Source organism: Pithys albifrons, chromosome 7, assembly GCF_047495875.1.
Source record: "Pithys albifrons albifrons isolate INPA30051 chromosome 7, PitAlb_v1, whole genome shotgun sequence".
Classification (NCBI taxonomy): domain Eukaryota; kingdom Metazoa; phylum Chordata; class Aves; order Passeriformes; family Thamnophilidae; genus Pithys; species Pithys albifrons.
In genome coordinates, this window is record NC_092464.1 from 10,242,694 (window position 1) to 10,261,632 (window position 18,939).

At 38.7% G+C, this 18,939-nt stretch overlaps 1 protein-coding gene across 1 annotated transcript in view; it reads right to left on the reverse strand.

The window, feature by feature from the left end:
* The window catches only part of PTPRN2 (protein tyrosine phosphatase receptor type N2), a 652,515-nt gene that overhangs the window by 424,945 nt on the left and 208,631 nt on the right, over positions 1–18,939 (reverse strand). Inside the window, exon 4 of the mRNA XM_071560012.1 lies at positions 2,358–2,475. Within this exon, the coding sequence (XP_071416113.1) occupies positions 2,358–2,475 (118 nt within the window). The remainder of the gene's footprint in view (positions 1–2,357; positions 2,476–18,939) is intronic.

An 18,939-nucleotide genomic window follows, 5' to 3' on the forward strand; every position in this document is an offset into this window, starting at 1 on the left:
ATTACTGACTTAATGATGGTTTTATTATAGAAATAGTGCTATACCCCATTTCATACATTGAAGTTTGCTGGAAACGTTTGTGGTTTTGCCTAATTGCACCAATGAACACAACTGACATTTATTCCCTGAGTGCAGAATGGACTTTTTTTCTTTATCTTGAATCCTCTTTCAAGAGAGGATTTTTTGAAATTTAATAAGGACCCAGGAAATACCACGTACACTCCAGTTAGCCAACAAAGAAAGAACTTTCATCTTGAAATCAAACTCCCAGTTTCAGCAGTTTTTTTGATATGAAATCCATGTCTTCTGTTTCATCAGATTTCATATGCGTTAATTTAGCCTAAGTCAATTTACTTTTCAAGTGTCTGAGTCTATTTTCTTGCTCTCACCAGCTCTGTGGGGATTAATGACTCATTAGGATGACTTCATATTGTCTTATTACACATGTTACCCTTAATAAAAGGTCTTCCTGCCATAATGTTTCTATGATAATTATATACGTACACTAAGTTGCTTTTGTAATTATTTAAGTAGTATCTTGTAAGATTCTAGCAAGCACACTGAGCCCACCGAACACACAACACACTCGCTCAGAGTCTACAAGGCATCAAATTTCCAACTGTTCCCTGACCTCCAGAATACTTTGCAAATGGACAACCAGGAAAATCAATTAATGCTTTAAACTGTTGGCACATAAGATAATGCTTTCAGAAGCACAGCTTGGTAACTGCAGAAAATCTATCCACAATAGGAACTTCTATATGTGAATACATTTGAAATTCTGATGTTCCTGAAGTGTCAATACACAAAATGGATTATTTTTAACATATAGTTCTAGTTAAAAATGCAAAACATCTCAAAGCTGATCACAACAGGAACTTCTAAAAGTTTTCAATCTAAAACCTAAATTATTTCTTGTTTCTTCTTATACTTTTTATTTTTATGTAACTATGAATTTGGAACTCTGCAGAATTCAGTCTTGATCTCACGGAACTCTGGCTGATTTTGTCTTCCTTTCATGAAATAAAAGTTTCAGGTACACTCATTCTAAAAATACACCCCCCAGAAGATACTAAAAATAATTTCTGATACCATGTACAGAGAGTAATCCATTCAGTTATGGCCTTTTGTATATCTAAGTAATGAAAACATGTTTATGGATTCAACCACATATTGTTATCACCTTTATGATAACCTATAGATCGCTGTCTTTGGAAGCTCTTTATGCTGCACTTCTGAACTATAAGGTGCTGTGATTTTAAGGAATGCTTTTGAATCAGCAAATATGAAAATACAAGGTCAAATATTCTGAGTTAAATCAAAACAAAGTGAGGCAAACACAGCCACAGCCACTGGGCAATATTAGTTACCCAGCAATTTTATTTCCATAAAAGAGCAACATAGAAAAGTATATGCAAACTACATACTGCAGTATATGAAGATATGAAGTCCAGCATTCGATACCTTGCCCAGTAAGGCTAGAAGCTCAAACTCTACCCCACTATAAGGAAAGTTTTTTAATAAAAAGCACTCCCTTTCAATTTCACTAGTTTTGAGATTCTATTTTTTAAAATCATATAGGGGAAAGCAAATTTTGACATTTTTAATGTTCCTAAAATGTCCTTCTGGGATTTGTTGGGTTGCACTTAAAAGCCTGTGGGACAGAACAGACCAGGTAAAACAGTATGTTTATATGTGTAATTCCATATGGAGATGATATAATTGCAGGTTCTACAAACATATTTTAGAGAATCATAGATATGTCTCTTATAACAAATAACTGCAAAGTCACCCCTCAATACATTTCAAGCCATGTCCCAGCATTTTCTGTTATGGAAACTTACACAAATCTCTCCTTCCTGGACAAATTTTGCAACTTCCACAGGGAATTTGTGGCCATGAAATCAATTATAGCTATGTTTTGGAAGAATTTTACTTTGAAAATACAGCTAGTTGTTCAGAATGTCACTAAATACATAGTCCAGAATAAAATGTCTCCTGTGAATAAGCTACTGTATAAATCTTCCTTTCTAACCAGTCATAAGTAGAGATGGCTGAACTGACACCAGAAAATGCATACACTGAGTGAAAGGCCCAATATTTTGAATTCTGACACCTTAATTAACAATAGAAATTGTATTTTTTTAACCTGATAATCAGAAAAACAAGGTTCATGGTTTAAATTCATTCTGTCCATTGAACACTGGTGTGTTCAATGTGTTGTGTGACTATTTTCCCTTTATAATATAAATAGTGTGTTTGGTGACGTTTTTAATTTCACTTCTGTGCCAACCTGTTCTTTATCATTTGCAAACCCTTTCAAAAACCTACCCGGAAAAACACGATAGAAGACTTACCTTCCTGTGTCAGATCCTTCAGATGCAAATGCATCAGGGCGTCTGCTGTGGATTTTGTGAATGGTTGAGAGTTCCTGACCAATAACATGCTGTGTATAATCGTCTCGCCAGGTAAAACCTGATAAGTAATGAACAAACAAAGAAAGTAAAAAAGGAAATCCACTCTTTAACAACTTGGAAGTTTGGGAAAAAAATGTTTCCTATGTAAACAATATTAAAAATAGGTATAAAAGAAGCGTGATTTAATTGGAACCCAATAGTGAACCACAGATTTTTCTCTTCTGTACAAAATTTTGCTAATGAAATTTTGCTAATGAAACTTCCTTGCAATGGAAGGAAGACAGTAAATCATGTAAGGACATTTTGAAAGTCTTTGGACTCAGCAGAATTTTAGTTAGTTACAAACTAGCTTTAATAGATATAAAAGGGTTATTTTGGACAGCTGTGGAAAGGAGTTATTCCCCTAGCTGGTTGCTTCACTTCACCCCACTCACAGCACACTGTCCCTTCCCTGTTTCCCCACGAAACTGTGTGTTTAAAACTTTAAGGAGCCAGTACTGCAATTTCAGTATAACACACGTGGAGGTCAATTTATGTTATCTTTATATTTAAATTTTGTGACAAAGAACTTTACAACCAGGGGAAATGCAACTATGAAGGCAAATTCCAGTGATTACTCGTTAAGTACATGTGCTGCCAATCTCATGGTAATTATACTTGGAATAATGATATAACTCCCAACATAATTGTTACCCCATTTGTAGATTTTTAGATGTTACGGTAACATTTCAGTTCATAGAACTTGCCCGTGCAATTATCTGTAATTATCTAATAGCTAAATATCACATAATTGAAGAGAAATTCTGCTTTTATGCCACATGCAGCAAAAAATCACAAATCTCTCAAATGAATATTGATAAAAGTTCCAGACACAGTTATCCTGATACCATCTTCCTCTAAGAAGCACCTAAAGAACAATCTTCTCTAGCACCAGATGGAAGGAATCAGATCTGGTTGTAACCAGGAAGGGAAGTTAGAACTGGGAAAGGGGATTTCTGGTTCAGTCACTGTTTCTCTCTCTCTCTCTCTCTCACACACACACACACACACACACACACACACACACACACACACACTCGTGTTCATCACCATCTGCTGCCATCAGGACTGTTCGTATGGGCAACCTTTTTGGATGCAGCTAAAGCATCACCAGCCCCAGCAGCATCCAGAACTTGGCCACCTTGCTCCTTGGATGGGTGCTTTATACGGTGGGCTCTTCAGATTTTTCCACTATATTGAGGTGGAATTTATTGTCTGTTTACTGGAGTCCAGAATTAAAAAAGAAGTTTGAATAGGAGATTGGTCTGTTCTGCCAAAGCAGACACTTCTGAGCGTGAAAGAGCTAAAATTACTTTAATATTTATCCAATTTTCATTCAGGAGGAGATAAATAAGTTGGGTGTAAGATTAGACAGGCCTAGGAAGCATTCCAACTGTGCTGTTATCTGGGGTTTAGACAAGTTTTAGGAAAAAAATTCCCTTTTGGGCAAGACTTAGGTGAACTGCATCACATATTTCATATTTATTTCATTAATGAAAATACTAAAAAGTCTGGAACCAATGTGAGTATGCATGAAGGCTTCAATGAACACAAAGCTCTCTGACACTTCATTTGTGATCCTTCTTTCTCCTTTTCTTAAATAAAAATGTTACTCAAGTTTATTGAAGGAACACTTTACCTGAAGCCACATTAGATATTGGTGACTACAGTAAATGACTCCAGACCTTTGGGAGGGGGATGAATCTCTGTCTCATCTGGTTTTAGTTCTGATTCATCCTTTTCAAATGCAAATCTCACCTTTTCAGATGTGCCATGTAATAAGATGGATTCAAATAATTTCAAAAACCTAAGTCTGCTCAGAGCATGTTTTTTATGTGAACACACAAAATGAGTCACCATGAACCCATGATTATTTTGGTGCGCTGTTATTAAAATGATTTTTAAAACAAAGTTTCAGAAAGTTTAAAAAGTATAAAATATGTGTATTTATATATACTTTATATGTGTATATATATATGTTAAGTTTACTTCTCTGTTACATAGCAGTATATGTTTTTTTGTTTTATAAATTCAGGCAGAAGAAAAAATTAAGACAACTTTCAAGTTTAGAAGAATTGTGCAACATAAAAATTTCAGCTAAAATAAACATACATTAAACTCATTAGCGTAGCCACAAAACTACTGCTTTATGAACTGTGTCCAAAATCACTAGAGTTTTGCCAACTCTAAGCCAATACTAACCCTATTAAAAGCTAAAGAATACACAATAAATGACATAAACTTTGGAGAATAACATACTTAAGGCTTTGCAGTTCATCCATGGTACCTGCATACACACAGGAAATTCATCTCTCAGTCCTGAGCAACACAAGTTTTTATGCTGCACAAAACTATATTTCAGTAAAGGAGAATAAGTAACAACCGTTATCCCAGTTCTCACTGGTCATGACAATGGTGTGCTCTGTTATCTTCAGTATTTTTTTTCTCCTGCAGCACTATTTTAACATTTATCACTAAATTATTTCAATCATACAAGCTCATTACCATCCTTTATGTTTTAAAAAAAGTAAGTATGGCATTAAAGGAGAGTAAATAGATGAAAGAGAAACAGAATGCTTGTTGTAGAGCTTAAGAAAGTAAAGGGAATATGCCCTCTCAGCTCTAATGCACATCGGAGTTAGAACAAGACACCGATGAGAAATACAAATCTCAACTAAACCCCAAGTTCCCTTGTCAGTAAGTTCATTTTGCTGTTTCTTATGCAACACTCTCAGGAACTCCAGCGTGCCTAAAGCTAACTTTCTGCCAATCATTTTCCAGCATTGTTTCAGTTCCTAAAAAACCTCTCCCCCACACTGAGCTGGATAAAGCAGCACGCTGAGGCTCCAGAACGCCGCGCTGCCAGCTGCAATCAGAATGAGGGGCGAGCAGGGGCACTTGTGGCGATTCCTGTGCCCTTTGGCTGTGCCCTCGCACCTCGCGCGGCCCCGGCCCCGCCACCCAATTACTGCGATTTCGCTGCGGTGGCTGCGCGGGGTCCCCTCGGAGCTCCTGCGCCGCGTTAGTTCCATGTCAACGGCGGGCACGGGGCGGGCACTGCGCCCCATCAGCCATCCCCTGGGTCCCCAGCCCTGCGTCCCCAGCCCGCATTCCCAGCCCCGCGTTCCCAGCACTGCATTTCCAGCCCTGCGTCCCCAGCCCCGCATTCCCACCAACGGACAGTTCAAGAAAGAGAGAGGGACTCTGGCGGACACTGTGGTGGCCCAAATACTGTGACAGCAGCAGCAGCGGATGCAAGACTGCTCTCAGTGGAACATCATTGATGGTAGTGAGAACACATGAAAAACAGCCAGCAGCACTTTTCATAGAATCACGGAATCATTTGGGTTGGAAGAGACGTCTGAGATCATCAAGTCCAACCCTTAATCCAACCCCACCTGGATTACCAGATCATGGCACTCAGTGCCATATCCAGTATCATTTTTAAAACCACCAGGGATAGTCAATCCACTGCCTCTTTGGACAGCCCATTCCAATGCCTGACCACTATCTCTGTAAAGAACTTCTTCCTGGTATCCAACCTAAACCTTTCCTGGCAGAGTTTAAGCCCATGCCCTCTTGTCCTACTGTTGGTTGCCTGAGAGAAGAGACCAATCCCTACCTGGCTACAACATCCTTTCAGATAGTTTTCACTGGTGTCAGCCCAAGATTTAATTATTTTCTTATTTCAACTGGAATTCCATAACCCAAATACATGTGAAAAGGGAATGCCAGTATAAGGACAGTGAAGACAAGACATTAATACCTTCAGTAAGCCCAACCTGCAGATATGATGTACTCTTTCCTTAGTGTAATCAGGTGTCTCCCCAGATCTTTGCTTTGCACAGAAGAGTTTATTATTATTACCCACAACTACACAAATAATAACGAAATTATTCTTGCTTATGTTCATGTTTAACACTCAATGATTATGTCAACAGAGAGTACTTGTCTAAGAATTATTTTATTAGTTGAAATCAAATCAAAAGCAAGCAGAGTAAATAGTGAAGAAAACAGTTTCACAGACTCGCACTAGAGAATATATTAGTTTCTGTCTCCAAAATTCAAGTAAAAATTGTTTTCACATTTATAATACAATTTCACTTAACCTGCTTAATTGGCTTTGCTGCTATAGCAATTACACAGAATTATTGAAAAATAATCAAAATTCAAATACATATTTCCTTCTCTCAGCCGTTCTTTTTTTTTTTTTTTTTAAGTAATGGCATTCTTTTGTGTAGTTTTGACTCTGTTTTCCATTTTAGAGGAACTTGATGAGTCTCCAAATATAACTGACCAGATCTTTAATGCATGTAAATAATAAAAGCAAGGGTTGAGAATATTTATCTGCTACTTCTCTGTCTCAACTTATTTTAGTTTAGAATTATTCATACAAATGATCTTCCCTCCCTCTGAAAGCCTAAGGAAGAAAAACAACAACTTTTTAGCACTGCTGAGGAGTTCTGGTGTAAATAAAAGATGTTTGAAGAAATGTTTAAAGAAACAACAGTTCTGACTGCCCAAAGATTTGGCTCTGCAAATATTCCTGCTCATATTCCTGAGCAGCATGGCTGGGGCTGAACCAGGCAGGTTCAGCAGAACCTGCATCTCACAAGGTAACAGCATGACCCTCTTCCAGCATCTTCCAACTGAAATCCAAAATTATTAGTTCTGCATCAATATATTAACAACAATTATTTTTGTATACCAAGTTCAGTCAAAGAGGCAGGAGATCATTCTATATTGGCAGAAACTTATCTGCTAAAACTTGATTCTTTTTTTGTCAAGAAAATCCCCATAATAAAGGTTGAAAAACCTCAGAATTATTCAGACATCAAACCAGAACAGGGACAATTTTTGAGTTGTGACATTATTTTTTCCCTAGTTTTTGGTAATGTTATCCATTTTGTTCCTAACATGGTGGATTATAAAATAGGTTTTGCTCTGAGCTACCTTCAACTGCTCCTTCATTTCAGCCAGGAAACTTTCCACTGTAGAGCTCAGAGACTTTCATCCCCCATACCATGTGTTGCAAATTGTTAATGCCTGCTTTAGCTGTCAAAACGTCTGCAGAATTGGGAATGATTGGCTTTCTTCTCTATTTTCACAACAGACAGGTCAATGTATAGACATGCCTTTCTGCAGGCTGCCTTTCCACATTCTCCTGAGGAGCTGCACTTGTTCTCATACCAGACCTCCTTTTCCAGAGCTCAAGGACGTACCCAATAATGCTCACATATTTTTAGCTTCAGCTAAGTCAAAATTGCAGCTTTAATGCTGAGGTTGCTGTGTTTATAAGAAAATTAAGTCTTTCATTTGATTTTGCTGTCTTTTTCCACTTAAGATTGCAGCTAAAAGATAAAATCCTACTTTTTCCTCTTAAAATAGACCTTTGCTCAAAACCAATTTTGCAATACAGTTTGAAATGACAAGTTAATGGCAAAACATAGTAATAGAGAAGTTAAACTCTGCTCTTAAACCACAGCCTTTTAATTTCCCTGTACTTTTGTATCAGAATATTCATTTGTACTGAAAATTGAGACTAAAGACAGTTTCTACAAAATTGGAAGAAACTCTCAAGACACTTTCCATTACACTTCCATGAAAACTTCCTCTAATTGAATTTGTTTGTTCTGGTCAAACCTTGTATTTGCCTTCTAGATGACAAGAATCTGGTACAGACTATAATTGAAGAGGTGACTGAGGGTTATGAAGAGTCATTACCACTTTAGTCCAACACATTTCAGTAGGAACTGCGGTCATCCTCTCCTGAAAGTCCTTGGGAGCTTTTGGTTTTTATTTTCCTTTTCCAGTGCCGAGCACCAGACTTGCATTGGTGAGATTGTTGCCCTCTTTTGGAGTTTCTTGTGGGCTCTTTCTAATATGAAGAATTTCAGTGCTGCATTCAGCAGCACTTTACTCACAGGAAAGAGCTTCTGTTTGAATGAACAGATGAAAGGGCTGCCTAAGGATTATGGCTTCAAATTTTCATATATTGTTTTATTATACATAAAAGTGTTAATCTCCACAGAATTAAATTACCAGCATGATCTGCTTAAAGCCCTGATTTTAATTTACTTTAAGTAACTATCCCAGAAGGTAGAGGGAAGGCTTTTTTTCTTTAGTTTTTTGAAATTTCTATTATTTGAAAAAGCCAAATGAGTGCTTCATTTGCCAAGGAGATTATAAAATGCTCTCACAGGGCTCAGTATGCAATGTTTCCTTACTTTTCTTTCAGCTCTTGTAGAGAGCTACAAATAATTGGTTTCTACAAGAGAAAGTTTCTAAGCGTTGCATAAGACTTCCCTGTCACTGGAGCTGATAGTAATAAAAGAATAATATGATAATACAAAATGTATGTCCTGACTTCCACCTAGAACAGACTACTTTCCAAAGACTGTAACAGGGTGGATACATGAAAGGCTTCCCAAATCCTTGAGTAAGTTCCATGCTACTCACCATGTTGTATAAACCTTCCCACAGATTGCTGACCCTTAGCCTGAAAACAGGTAATTCTGTTCACAGAAATGCTTTTTAAGGTGGTGATCTTGTGTGGTTATAGCTTTGTATTAATAGTCAACTTTAATTCATGGCCAATCACACCTTTCACTTGAATGTCTTTCTGCAGTGTCTAGGCTGTGATATATTTATTTAAAAACCAATCAACTACAGTATATGGTGAGTAAACGTGCACCTTCTATTCCTTCCTTTCCTTCTGACCCTGGACTATGCACAGACATTTCCTCAGTGCTGTCAGCCCAAAGGGTTTTCATGAACATGAAGAAATATTCACATGCACTCAAAATAGTGATACTAAAATAAAGATGAGACTCCTTTTCTTGTTTCACCGAGCTTTGAACCCAGCAGTGGCAGCTGACAACCCCACCAAGGGGCATGTAACTGTTACAAATTTAACCCACAAGGTCTGATGTTAGTTCTACACTGCAAAACAGCTCTCGCTGCTGCGTTAATCCTCTACAATCTCCATTTAGACTAAGTGACAATCTAAGTAAGTTTTCTGTCAAAATCTCTTCCATTTTTCTCTTTCTCCTTTCCTTTCTCTTATTCCTTTCCAAGTTGCCTTACCAGCACTCTACACTTTCTTTCATTTATCTCAAACACAGGATCTCTACGTATGCAGAAATTGGTTGTAATACTAGACCGGAAAATGCTAAGAATAGAGATACTGTCCAAATAGTAGTTAAGAATGCATATAAAATCAGCAGGTTTTCCTTCTCATTTTATTTTATCCATTTCTTTTCATGCTAACAGTCGGATGACAGCCTTATTGTTATGAAAAGTACAGTTCCTGGAAAAGGACTGAAGTGTCTTCAGTGTAGGAATTAAAACATCACCTGTAACAAGGTAGAATTGGTCGAAAACGGCCTGGCACTTAAATCAGTAAAGAAAATTAAGTGGATATAAGGTTACATTTATTCTAGCAAATTCATCTCAGATCTGCAGTTCTTCATCTATTTTTAAATGCTTGTGAGCAGAACTGCTCTTTCAGCTCTGCATAGTGCTTCTCACCCCCATTTTAGGTAACTGCTGAACTCTCATTGATGTTTGTGAAAAATCAATTTTCGGCTGTCAGAAGACTGTTTTCAACTGCACATGCAGAGTCAATACCCAGGGGTGCCACACCAGGCTGGGCTGCAAGGGCTGCAGCTGCAAGGGCATCTCCACGTTGCGTTGGGAACAGAAGCCGCTCAGAACAAAGTACAGAGCAGGTGTCGGCAGAAGGGAGGGAGGGTTCCAATGAGTCAGAGCAAAGGCTCCTCCAGGACACTCCCAGTGTGTCCCACCAGGAAATCCAACATAGCCAAAACACACCTGGCAAGGCCCTTTGGCCTCCTGCTTACCAGCCCTGTCCTGCATCATGAAAAATGCAAATTAAAGCAGATAAAAGAGAATTTCATTATTTTAAAGGATTGGCAAAAAACCTATGTACAGTTTGTGGGGAACCATATTCCCCATTTTCCACTATTAAGCCATTTCTCCTGGACTTTAAGTTCCTCCTTGCACAGTGGTTGCCATGGGAGAGGCCATAGATTGCATGCATTTGAAGAGTCTCTTTCTACAGCCATAGCAATAACAATAATTGTTATTGTTGCTATTATTATTAATAAAAGCCCAGTAGTGGCAGAAGTGAGGATTCCCTTAGGAACCTGGTAAGGATCTTGGTGGCTGAAAACTGGGAGTTTTCCACGGAAGTGCATTAGCCAGGTCAGTTTGCCTGAAGCAAAGGTGAAAAATCTGCAGGTCATGCTGCTCCCCCAAAATTGGATTAGGTTTCCTCAGGTTTCATTTGGAATTCACCCCCAGTAGAGAACATGCACACAGTGAATTTGTGCTACCCTAAAAGGCAACATAGCATTTTCAGCTGGAGGAGTATTTGAATTATCTTTTTTTTATTCTCCTCTACACACACTTTTTGGGTATTGACCCTCCAACCAACTGCAATGGAGGATGCAACCACTGTGCATTGCATGACAGCTAATTTCTTTCATTTAAGCCTTGTAAGTCTTTGCATCTCAGGGCTCTGATTTATAATCCAAATACAATTAACAAGTTACTGTACCATTTGTAAGCCAAGGCACAGTGTCTACCCATGTATTTAGCTTGTGTCTATGGGTAAAAAATATATTATTTGACTTATATTATTCAATAATAAAAAGGATTTAGTCAGAGCAGCTCTGACTGCCATGATTTTTGACCTGGTATTTATTTTCCCTCCCTTGTTTCATCCAGTTAATATCTCAGCGAGATTTAATAATATTTTTGGACAATTCATGTAGTGCTGATTCATGGATTCACGCTGATGCTTTGTCAGCTGCACGCACTCTGATTTCTTTCTAACTTTTTTTCCTGCCTTCTGGGGTTGGTCTCTGAATACTTCAAATATGCCATGCTACAAGCTGTGACTCAGTTTTACCACAGTGCACCACAATGCTACTCAAAAGATTTTTTAATTTCTAAGGGAGTTTTTTTGGTTGTTGGGGTTTTGGGTTTTGTTGTTTTTTTTTGGTTTTTGTTTGCTTGTTTGTTTGGGGTTTGTTTGTTTGTTTGTTTGGGTTTTTTTTGTTTTTTGGTTTTTTTTGAGCAAGAACAACAAGGAATTAAAATATTTACACTGGAAGAGCTGGAATAACCAGACATGAACTTAAAGCCCCTAAAATCTGAGCCTTTATGAGCACAGTTCCTACTGATGTCCATTCATAACACATTACTTCATTCAAAAAGCTTAAATGTCATTTAATGAAAACTCTGACTAAAAAAATGCCTCAAAAAAAACCAATGACATGTATGGCCAGACTTCGGGAACAAAGATTTGGGCAGGGCTCTCCCCACGTGGGTGTGCCCTTCCAGCCTGCGCAGTGGATTTTTTAGGTGAGGCACAGCATGCGCAGAACTGGCCCCGAGTGAGCTTGGACAGTGACAGTCAAGTCCTGGGGACTGTCACAGCAGCTGGTACTAACCGGGCCTGACTCTGCTGAGCATCCGAGATCTGATGGGATCGGATGGCAGGGAGGCATTGAACTGCCAGGGGACGGTCCCACTGAGACTCGAACTCAGGACCTTGGAATTCAGAGTCCAGAGTACTCTCCATTATACCATGGGACCGCTCCTAAACAATGACATAACACTGAAATAAAACATACAGAGGGAACATGAAATTCCTATCAGTCTTGGGAGCAATTTTAGCTTTGTGAGTTCTATGTTCAGCTAAAGTCTGAACACCCTGACCTAGCTCCCCTTATTTCCTTCCAGCAGGGTCTCACACTGACTGCACAGACTTGCTGTACCCAGAGTGCTCATCGTGACCTCCAGAGACCTCCCTCTGGGCACCTCCCGTGGTTTGAGAGGTCCCTGGACCTGCGGCTGAGCCACCGAGGGCAGAGCACCAGGAGGGCCCAGGAACACCCTCCCTGCTTTGGGATCTGCCCTTCAGCTCACAGTGAGACACAATCTCTGCACGTCACTTCTCTATCTGCATCACAGGTATAAAAATACACAATTTCAGGGGTTAAAGTTGAACTGAATTTCATGAAGCATTTGAATATTGTAAAACTGGGCTGGCATAAACAAGGAACAGTGACAGAGTCCACCAGGAGCTGCTGCAATGTGGCAAGAACTAAGGGGCAGGTAGTTGCTTTTTTTCCTAACTTCAGTGTATTCCTACTGTTTAAGGACTAGAAATTATCGTCAAGGAATTGAATACATTTTCAAAACCACCATTAATTCCAGGAATTTTTCCACCAGCAGTTCTGAATGCTGTGCAAAGCAGCAAATCTCCTTCAGAGCAGACACCGAAGTGCAGCAGCAGTGATGTTAAAGCATTTCAAAATATTGGTGGTATAGCTCTGATGTCTCTCTCACACTTAGTATTGTTACAGAAGATAGGTCTTCTGATCAGTGGCTGCCAGCTTCAAGAAATAATGATATATTTCTAGATAATCGACCGCTACCTATTACCCTACTTTTGATGTGGTGGAATATTCATGTGCCTTATTTTCCACTTCCTCAGGGTATCCCAGTCAAATGTCACATGCATTTTTCTCCCATGTTAAGGAAACAAAACCTGCATATTAATTCTTTTTAAGGGAGGCATAAATGTAATAAGAAAGGGACATTGATTATTCTATTCATCTATAAACTACTCCAATAGGCATATAAATAGTACTGGAAAATGTAATGTATCTTTAATTAACAGCAGTGCTACCCCCATGTTACAACAGCCATGACAGATGAAACCTGCAGCAATCAATCTGATTGCTCTGAGAGCAGTCTGAGCCAATTCACAGCAAAAGACACAAAGTTAAAAAGCCAGAATATCACACGTTTTACAAGTATATTGTTATTTTAAGTAAGATCTCACCAGATTTCCATTTCTCAGTGAAGAAACTTTAAGTGACTCCCCCTGGGAGTGTAACCAAGAGCTAAGGTGTCCAAGGGTTCCATCCACTTCCCCATGGCTGTTTGTTGTATCAGAGTGAAAACTCAAAGAACTGCACTTTTCTCACTCCAAAATGCTTGTGGTCCAGTTCCCCAAATCTGTAGCTCAGCAGGGGAACTTAAGAACAAAATGTTTACTATCATGGTCTCAAAAGGAAAAAAAACCTTAGAAAGGAAAGAGCAATGAGTGAACAGACTATTGAAAATGTCCTTCTTCACTCATTAGCATGCTCCAAATCTGGCCTTCATCTTCTGTTCCCTATTCACAGCACTTTCAAACAGAAAAAATACTCTCTTTTTATCTAGAGAAACAATCCCTTTATTTTATACCTTAGGACTATTTGTTGCAGGGAGTAAACCACAATCTAGAAATAACTTGTTTAATTTACTATAATAAATAAAACAGAAACATGGGAAATTGCAAATTCAATGATTTATTGCTAATCTGCTATTCCTACTCACCATTCATTTCTCTGTCTATATACAAAGATAAACTGCATTTATAGATTTTTACTTTACATATATTATATGTTATAAAAGAAAATATTTCCTTCTCTCAATTACTTCTCAGCTAAATGCCAAAGGTTCAAACACATAGACTGAAGATGTCTGTCTTGACAGCCAGATAAGACTGAGCTTTTGTACGTTACATTATATTTAGCAGGGAGCCAGGTTTGGTCCATTTCGCTCTGTTCTGTACCAAGGTGTGCCCTTGAATCTATGATATTCTTAGAAGCCAAATGTATTCAGTGTTACTCAGAATTTTTGATCATCCTCTTTGACTGAAAGTACATTACAACTGGTCAAGATTTCCAAGACTACAACAGAGATATTCTTATCCACATTGATATGTCATACAAAAGAAAATTAAGTCTTTCACAACTATTCTCTATTTAGGAAAAAAATCTGTTTTGTTGACTGTGATGTTTATATATTTTGTGTGTGTGTGTAATACTGGTTTGGTTTTGGTTTTTTTGGTTTTTTTGGGTTTTTTGTGTGATTCCCATTACAGCCAAGACTAAATAAGATTGTCCCAACACTCCAGATTTCAGCTGCCCGAGCACCACCACCAGCACAAGGTGTGCTGCAGTCCCCAGGTGTCCCTGTCCCAGAGCAGCTCTCCTGCACATTGCAATGTCCCCCAGGATTCCCCCAGGGGTACCTGACACAGAAACAGAGCCACTTATTTCCCTACAGACTGAGCAGGTTATTCTGTGTGGACAAACACACTTCAGCAAACCTTTCTCTCCATCAGTACTGGTGAGGTTTAGCTAGAAGGTTGCCCAGAACAGGTTTTGCCCCAAATTTTGTGCAGCCTGGGGTGGTGTGGCCTTTTGCAGGATGTGGCTGGATGAGTGGGTGCACGAAACCACTCCTGAATGGGAACTCGTGTAACTGTTGAATTAAAAGGCTAAAATAGACCCTTTCCCACTCTCCCCACACTACGTGGCTTCACATTGCTAACAGGCATAGGAAGCACTATGTGATATTTTATTACTCGTGTTATTATTCACATTAACACCATATCAAACAAATCTGGCTAGTCCAAATGAGGGTCATAACGGTTGTAAATACTGTTTACTTTGAGTGTAAGCTCTTCAGATGCCCCTGAGAAATGCAAAGCACTTTTCCTAAAATAAAAGTCAGGCCCATGAAAGAATAGCTTGCAGTCAGGTGTTGGGATTAGTTATCCCCAGCTGTTCCACCAGACACCCCCATGTAGACAGCCCAGATATAGCCCCTCTCCTGTTCGTCTCTGCATCATTTTTGTTAGCCAGCAAAAGTTTCCCTGAAACAGTTTTGACAATTCCACAATTAATTTGTCTTCATTTCTGTGTGTCCTTAATACCACTATGCAGGCAACAGATGTCAAGACTTTTCAAGTGGAATGAAGCAGAAGTGAACTCACATTCCTAATAAATTGTTTATTGAATATTTATTTTTACTTGGATGACACAGCGCTCGTGAATCCGCTGGTGGTAAAGCCCATACTCACAGGCTGCAGCACAACATTTACTGAAGTAGCTATTCTTGCCAAATCTATATTGCATTTATAAATCTTCAAAACAAGCCCTGGTAAATGTCACTTCTTAAATGCTTGGCAGAATCAATGAAAGTGATGCTGCCTTTGCCCTTGAAGAATTTGTGTGTTTGGATCCGAGGCCAAATTCTAAAACCTGTTCAGGATCACGCACGACATAAACACACACACAATGCACCAGAAGCACCAGGGAAAGAAGGGGAAATTTACTCTACATGCAAGAGTTCAATAAAAACAGGAAAATTTGCCTATGGCTTTTTTAGACTTTCATTGTAAGCTCCGAGAAATACACTACTACAAAGCCCATTAACTTCCACTCTGCATTGGAATATTTTGCAGTGGTCATCCACATGTTACTCAAAAGCAATCAGTTGATTTGGGTGTGGGTTTAGTATCACATTAGGTCCCTTTAGAAATAAATATAAACAAAAAATAAACTAAATATCAAATGAAGAGTTATAATACCCAATTCCAACAAAATACAGAAACTATTCCAGCACATCAGGCAATACTATGTGCTGTGTATTTCTGTGTCCTAAGTGTGCACGATAATTCTGATTTTTTAAATTATATCTTCAAATTCCAAGAGAAATGAAACACAACAACTGAGCAAAACAGTAAAAACCTGTTACATCTCCTCTAACTTCTTGGATGCCACCAATGAATTGAGGAAGAGTCTGCTCAGTGTCAGTGGAATGCCCATCCCCAAGGAGTGGGGCTGCTCTGTCAGCAGTACAGTCCAGGTTTGGTGTCATGCCTGACATGGCACAACCCAAATGCTTTTCCAAGGAAAGCATTGCAGCATCCTCCTTTTCCATCCGCTTTTGTAACTGTCATGGCTTAAAAGAGTATGGGGAAGTCTAGTCAGGGTTCTGAATTATATAGCAAATAGTATTCTTCAAGAGCACGTCATCTGGCTTAGGGTAATGCCATGTTTCTGGGGCAGAGCTCAACTACATTATTTTCTTGCCCACAGTGGATTTCTCAGAGTTAGGGGAATTTCCCTGAGGAGAAATGCTGTCAGTACAGGGCAAAGAAAGACCAGAGAAAGAGAATTCCTGGAGATCCAGCAGTGGAAAGTCTCTCTTCTTTGGAGTTATAATCCCCACAGCACCTTAAACCCTCCAGCTGCAGAGAGTAAGGGATGTAGGACCCCTCTCTCCCTCCTTTCACAAGGAGCTTTTTCCAGGGAAAAACTGGACATGTGAATCTCCTGACTTGGCCCACAGCTCTCATCAGGGCACCTTCCTCCCTAACCAGAACCAACATCTCTTTTCTTCTGAGCAAAACTTACACTTGTTTCACTCCAAATAGTGCTGAACATGTTAATTAAACAGAAAATAATTGGCAGAGCTTGTCATAGAAATGACATTGCAATGATAGATGAAATCTTGGGGCAGCATTAATTGATAAAATACAAAGTGAAATGGAAAAAAGCATTGATTCAATCTGCTTATTAGTAGAAAAAATCATCATAGATTAAAAAAAAATAAAAAATTAGTCTCCCTCTATTGATGGCTGCCAGGGTACTAATTGCCTCAGAATGGAAAACTGGCTTTGAAATGGGAGTAGTTGAAAATGAAACAAAAATCCCACAGCTTAGATGGTGATGATGAGCAAAAATGTCGTCTCAAGCACACATTCAGGAAAATCAAAGACAAAAAGATTATGAGATATTTTGCTACTTTTTATTTCCCAGTTAAAACACATCCACAAAAAAAAAAAAAGGATTAATAACCTGTCAGCAATTTTACCCTATTTACTAGCATCCCTGGGGATGGTACATTGCAGTTGGTATGAAGAGGTTTCTTGGGCTCCAAGAGACTTGAAGAAATGTGATTATTACATTACTGTATTGTTTTATTCTAAATAAAATATAAACCCACTGCTCTTAGAATTTGTGTTTGATGTCTGCATACAGTGATTTGTAAAGCTTATAAAAGATGCTTAAGCACATACCACTTTTTCTCTAATTCCTGTATGCTTTGTTAAATAGCTATCTTAATGCAACAACAGCAGGATATTTTGGAGCTTTACAGGAGAGACAGATTACATGGCAGCCACTAAATACTGGCAAATCATCACACGCTGTTCAAAGTTTTCAAACATGTAATGCAGACTCTTTCATTTCATCCCCCAACCCTGAAGATACCTCAACTGATAAAAGGCAATATTCCAGCTCCCTGTTTGAAAATCCCTGACAGCCAGGTGTCAGGATGCTGGAAAGCTGCCCTTTCACCAGCTCTCTCTGGCTGTGTGACAGTGGAGTGAGAACCTGCTGGAAGCAAGAAATTATTCTCTCTAAGTACCTTCCCAGCCAGTGCTATTGACTCCATACAACAGTAACTGACAGCCTTGATTTGGAATAACTGGGAAAATATTTAGTGTTCCCTATGAATTAAGGGACTAGAATAAAGCTCAAAGGAAGAAACACAACCTGTTCATGGTATGGATTGCACTGAAATCTAAATCTGATACAATTTCCTATTACATAACAATGTGTTTAGTCATCTCATATTCCTCACTCCGTTCCCTGAACCTCCTTAAAAAATGTTTAGGATTGTATGACAGCAATGAAGCATGACAGGTTCCTAATCTGCAAAACAACTGAAAGATGGTTTTTTTCACAGAGGCAACCCCGCATTTGTGTGCTGCCTGATTTAGAGTTTCCATCTGGGCAGCTGGCACTCCTTCCCTTCGGTTCAGGCTACCTCAAAACAGCACAGAGGCTTTGGGCAAGCTCAGAATTACACACTCAGTCAGGGAAGAACAGGTTCTTACTGAAATCACTTCCATTTTCAGATATTTCAATCAAATGTTCATTCATTTCCGTTCTTCCAAAAACAGAAATGTAGAAAACCACTTGAAAGCTGAAATTATCATCATTGGAAGATCGTTGTTCCCTAACTCTCTAGATACAGTTTGAAATAAGCAGGTTTAGTCCATTCATTTCTACTTTATCCCTTCTTCACCTAGAAACAAATCTTATTCAGAGGATTTAAAAAAAGAAACTAAAAAATTCTGGTAATGAAGAGAAAAAGCCATTATTTCTACAAACATTATTTCATTAGGAGCATTTGCTGCACATCACTGTTCTCTGCATTACCAAAAAAACCCCAAAAAATTAAAAACAAAAACCAAACAAAACAAAACTGCAGTCACCTTCTTCTCTTCCTCCTTCTGCTACCATGTTGTTAATTCCAACTGCGATGCCACTGACCCTTGAAATTATTTTCACATGCCTGGAAAACACATGTAGTTTTCCTTACCTTTATCTTTCTAGAACTATTCCTTCAAAATTCTGTGTGCCCCCTGGAAAATACTAATTCATGTAGATGAAATAACAAATATCAGAACTTGGCCTTAGTTTTAGCTTCAGAGACTTAAACCCTCTAATGACAGAATTCTGAGCTCAGCTTGCATTATTCCTCACTAGTACCATAAACCCAGGTCCTGCATATGTAATGCTGCTGCAGCTTAAGCACA